Below are 4,854 nucleotides of genomic sequence, written 5' to 3' on the forward strand. Positions count from 1 at the left end.
CAGAAAATAAGCCCAGAATATTTTAAAGATGAGAGGACGCTGAGAACATGGGGCTCCACCAGAATAAGGAGAATAATGGATATACCGTTTTCTCTGGCTGCCCCTGTGTTTGTGAGCATCTATCTGTACGGGCACATATACCTCCAAGTATGGAACTAGGGCAAAATAAAGCATATGGCAAAAGTTCTTTCGTGACCACAATCTCACCAACTTTCATGTCACTTAAGCATAAACTTGGATATTCTAGGTGGAGCCAAAATTGTTATTCTGTCAAACCTTCTGTTTTTCCTGTGTTCTCATGCTCTAGGTAGGTGATTTTAGCTTCAGTGCTCCTCGATGCTGCCTTTCCTTGTCAGATCTAAGGATAAATTCACAAAGATCAAAAAAATGGTCCTAGAAACTTACAGATCCCAGGAAGGAGCAGAGCTGTCCTCCCACAGCCAGGCCCCACGTTCTTCATTGTAAGAGAGTCCCATCCAGTAAAACTGTTCACTGGAGTGCATAAAAGCCTGCTTGGATACAAAGACAAACATACTAACCTGATTTCAATCTATTCTGCGTACGGCATACTTTTGACAACATCAATGTTCAGAATAAGATTCACCCTGTCTGTCACACAAACAAATGATTTTTAACTGCTAATTTAGTAAGTATATTCACATGCCTCAAAGTTCTCATTGATCGGTCCCACTCATATACAGAGAAAAAAATACCAGAATGTCTCCCTTCTTGAAGGAATGAGAAATCTCATAAAAAGAAATAGTTTTCACTGTACATTTCCCTCACAGGGGATCGAATACCAAATGTGATCCCAAATTAGCAGTATCTTGAAGGATAAATGTCATGGGTACAATCCGGACTCAGAACAGATGCTAGATGCAACTGGAGGAATTTTTCACTTTTTCTTAAGAATTAGATAATTTTTATGATTTTACTCTCCATATTGGTTTCCTATTATATCCCAGAAAGATGACAAAAGCTATACAGGCACAAGAGAAATTATAAATTTCATTAAAAGAACTAAAAATTGCAAAGTCCAAATTAATAACCTATTATTTCCTCTTTGAATTCTCCCTAAAAAATTTCTTGTACTTTATTTTATCTGGCACCCATCTTAATCTTTATCCCTATGATGTAAATCTTTGAAGAACTTGGTATAGGGTTTACAATGGTAGTTTCAAGGTATATGGAATTGATAGGTCATTAGTTCAAAAATAACTATCCATTTACTATCTGATTAAAGATTGAATGAAAGTGTGTAGCTTACTTAGATAGTATATTTTTCTCGATCAAAGTAAATGTAGGAAGCCAGAATTAAGTACATGCCAGTTCATCTCTGTTTTGCAGCTGAAGCAAACTGGAATTCTGAGAAACACAGAAACTCCTACTTCCCTCCCAAGTTTTCACTTCACCGGAAATGAAGTAGCAGTTGCATCGGTACCCAACCCACTTCTCTGGGCAAGAACAGCAGTCAGAGCCTAACAGAAAAAATAAAACATGCAAATGACATTGGGGATTTAAAATTCTTTTCAAAAAATTTAATTTTTCAACAAAAATTTACCATTTATTCTTTTTTTTCTACAAATATTCTTTGATATATACCACACTTCAGGGACTATTAATGTGAACAAATTATATATGACACTTTTCCCTCATGGAGATTACATTCCAGGGATAGATTCAGAATTATATAATTTCCAATCATTTATTAACTATATGTCATGACAACTTAGGTGAGTTTACAAAAGAAATTCAGTATGTTAATACAGCACATAGTAGCGTATAGGGTGGGGGACAGTTAGAAGAACTTTTTTGAAGACATGACCCAAAGCTGAGCATTGTGGTGCAAACAGGAGTTAACCAGATGAGAGATCTAAAGGAGGAAAATATTTAGCATATTTCCTGAGTAAGAGAAGAATATGGCACATTGGGAGAATTCTGATATAGGTGTAGATATTTTATTTTTCAAAAAGGAAAATAAACCAATTAAGTAGTTTTTGGTCTGATTATACAGTTTATCAGTAATGTCTGCAACACTACTTATGCACAGTAATTATAGCTGACACATAGTAGATACTCAAATCTTTGCTGTATAATGGTGGTAAAGGTGTTGAGATCAGATAAAAAATATAAATGAAGTACTACTCTATGGGTACAGAAGATGATGAGAAAACATGGGGAGCATTTGGTAAAAAATACACTTAAAAATTAGATTTTGAAAAAAAAATTAGATTTTGAGCAACATTCGCTAGATAAGAAAGGTTTAGAATTATAGAAATCTACGCAACATATTCTGAGTCATAGAAGAAGCAGAAGTAAAGGTAAAGAGATAGGAAAGTACAGGTTACCTACAAACACAGGCAGGTAATTAGGATTAGCTGTAATATTTACTATAGATTGTTTTTATTTTGTTACTTAATCATGAGTGCTCATTAGGAAACATCTGTCATTTCAGGCTACTATTTTCCTTTTTAGTTAATATCATGCATATTCAATACAATTTAATCATTCTTATATTAGAGAACAATAAAATGAGACTATCCTACAATTAGTAGGTAAATTTGTATTACCAAGTATAATAATTATTTAATCTTGCTCCTCTATGTAAAAAACAAAAAACTGTCTGACCCACCTTTCTGGGGTTCTATGTTGAGTCCTGGAAAGGACGTTGGTTCGATATCTCTTTTACTATGTGCTATAAGAAATGATTACAAATTTGCTTAGCCAGGTATAGGTTTATAAATTAATAAAATAAGAAGATATTACACATTAGTAAAATAAAACTTTTATCATTAAACTATTTCCTGAAACTTTTTATTTTTGTGCAGACTTGTCTAGAAAAACTTACAAAGTTTCAACAAAATTCCCAAAGTAGCCATCAACAAAAGGCACATGACTCCTAAGGTCCCAGAAATCAACCTCCACTGAGTGGTCTGAGACACTGTAGAGAAAGACAAATGGAATAATCACTTAAACAAACAAACGAGCTGAAGTTCTTAAAAACAGAAATCAGTGATGTAGGATCCAAAACGTTCTTTCATTTCATAACATAGTCATCTTGTCAATTAAACACTGAAAAACAAAGACATTCCGTTCAAGACTTCACCCATTATCAACATTTTTATGCAGAGTACCTTGTTCTTCAGTGTGCTTATCTATACATACATTTTCTTCTCTGCCAGCTCTGTCCCAGTGAAGTACATTTGCCATCTATTTTTTAGATTTTGTGAGAAGCATAAAGACCTGGACTATGAAGACACAGACAGGCACCAATTTGTGTTTCATGGGCTTATATAATAGATATTTACTTGTATTCTCTCAACAAAATCATAAGATGGGGAGTATGATTCCCATTAGGTAGATGAGAAAACATAGGGTCTAATAATAATGTCATTTTCTCAAGGTATCAAAGCTAGGAAGTATCCAAGCCAGAAATCAAATGAAAGTTGGCCTAGGCCCAGACTCTTTCATTTCATATATTCCATCATTGTCACAATAATAGTACCTAGGAGTGTGCCCTCTCCGAATCTCACACAGGCTCTGCTCTGATAAATGTCTAGCTCTCATAGGCTTGTTGAGGTATTATAGGGAAGAGAAGTCACAGGAACATTCTGGACTTGGTGTGATGACTGGTTCTACAAACAAAGTATGGGTATTATCCTGGGGAACTGGGCTCATTTCACGGTACATTGAATTATGATACATAAACAATCTTTCTTTCCAAGAACATTAAATTTACTCATACTCAAAATTACTTGCTTAATGTCTTTTCTCCTAAAACATTTTAACATTAGGAGACTCTACATTAATATTAGCACACTCTCAAGTGATGTTGTTGTTAACAATAGTACAATGTGTCAAACTGTTAATCTGTTTCATTTTTACATGTCATACCATGAAGAATAAATTTTAAAAAACTTTTAAGCGTTGTGTCATTAACATTTGACATTTTTATTTATTTCTATGCTAGAATTATCATGCTCAATATTTAACCAGGTCAGTTTGATCTCATTCAGAATTTAGAGGTATCTGAATCAAAAGCCGCTTTTTAAACTTGTAAAAATTTCACAAAATCATATCTAAGTTACAGAATCAAGAATCAGGAAAATAAAATGAAAGTGCTGATACATGAAAAGCCCCAAAATATCCACTGTTAACTGTGTGCTTTTCTCTTAAAGCACTGCCCCAAAATTAGCCAATCCACAATTTATCTTTTCTGGTTACCTTTTATTTTTTAATTTTGTGACTGGGGTCACACATACCTGCCATGAGAACTGATGTTCCAAGCTCAACAGCTCAATGCAGAGAAGACACGGTGCACTTGTTCAGGAAGAACGGTGCTGGGTTATTGGAGCTGAGCTGGATGTGAAGGAATCCTAACATTGATTATGAAGAAATTTAACATAAAAAGAGAAATAAAAATTTTATGTTTAAATGATGCTCTTGAGTCATCTATTGGTGAGACATGTTTCTATGACATGAAGCAGTGAAGCAATAAAATCACAAGCTTCTGAAGTGTTCCAGGAAGGACAATACAGGAAATCCTCACTGTACTTTTGTACCGCTAACACTTTGACCAGCATTAAAAAAGTTGAGGGGGAGTTTATTAGTTGTTGTTCTTTTTTATGTTCAAACATCAAAGTCATCTTAAAATGTTACTTGGAAAATGGGAGAAAAATGGGCAAACCAAAGATAAATTCACTTAGTTTCATAAAATTCCATGCAGAATTTTCCTCTTTAAATAGTAACAACCATTTATTCTCTCCCTTGTGTTCAACACAGTTTAAAGCATTTGGCATATGTTAGCTCACTTATTTTTTTAAAAAATGGGTTCAAAATGAAGGTACATAAATA

General features: G+C 34.0%; 1 protein-coding gene across 3 annotated transcripts; it reads right to left on the reverse strand.

Moving 5' to 3' along the window:
• Positions 1-408: 408 nt before the first annotated feature.
• Positions 409-4,407, reverse strand: LOC123640015 (natural killer cells antigen CD94-like). 3 transcript variants are annotated; one of them, XM_045554339.1, is made up of 5 exons: positions 4,263-4,407; positions 2,849-2,941; positions 2,633-2,695; positions 1,268-1,478; positions 409-512 (listed from the first exon to the last, which is right to left on the reverse strand). In XM_045554339.1, the coding sequence occupies exons 1-4, from the start codon at positions 4,267-4,269 to the stop codon at positions 1,315-1,317; spliced, it is 327 nt and encodes a 108-aa protein (XP_045410295.1). In that variant the 5' UTR covers positions 4,270-4,407; the 3' UTR covers positions 409-512; positions 1,268-1,314. The 3 variants fall into 3 exon arrangements, with proteins under 3 accessions (XP_045410295.1, XP_045410294.1, XP_045410296.1); XM_045554338.1 differs by lacking the exon at positions 409-512 and having other exon boundaries at positions 921-1,478; XM_045554340.1 differs by lacking the exons at positions 409-512; positions 2,633-2,695 and having other exon boundaries at positions 921-1,478.
• Positions 4,408-4,854: the final 447 nt, after the last annotated feature.

The sequence above is a fragment of the Lemur catta genome, chromosome 6 (genome assembly GCF_020740605.2).
Source record: "Lemur catta isolate mLemCat1 chromosome 6, mLemCat1.pri, whole genome shotgun sequence".
NCBI classification, from domain to species: Eukaryota; Metazoa; Chordata; class Mammalia; order Primates; family Lemuridae; genus Lemur; species Lemur catta.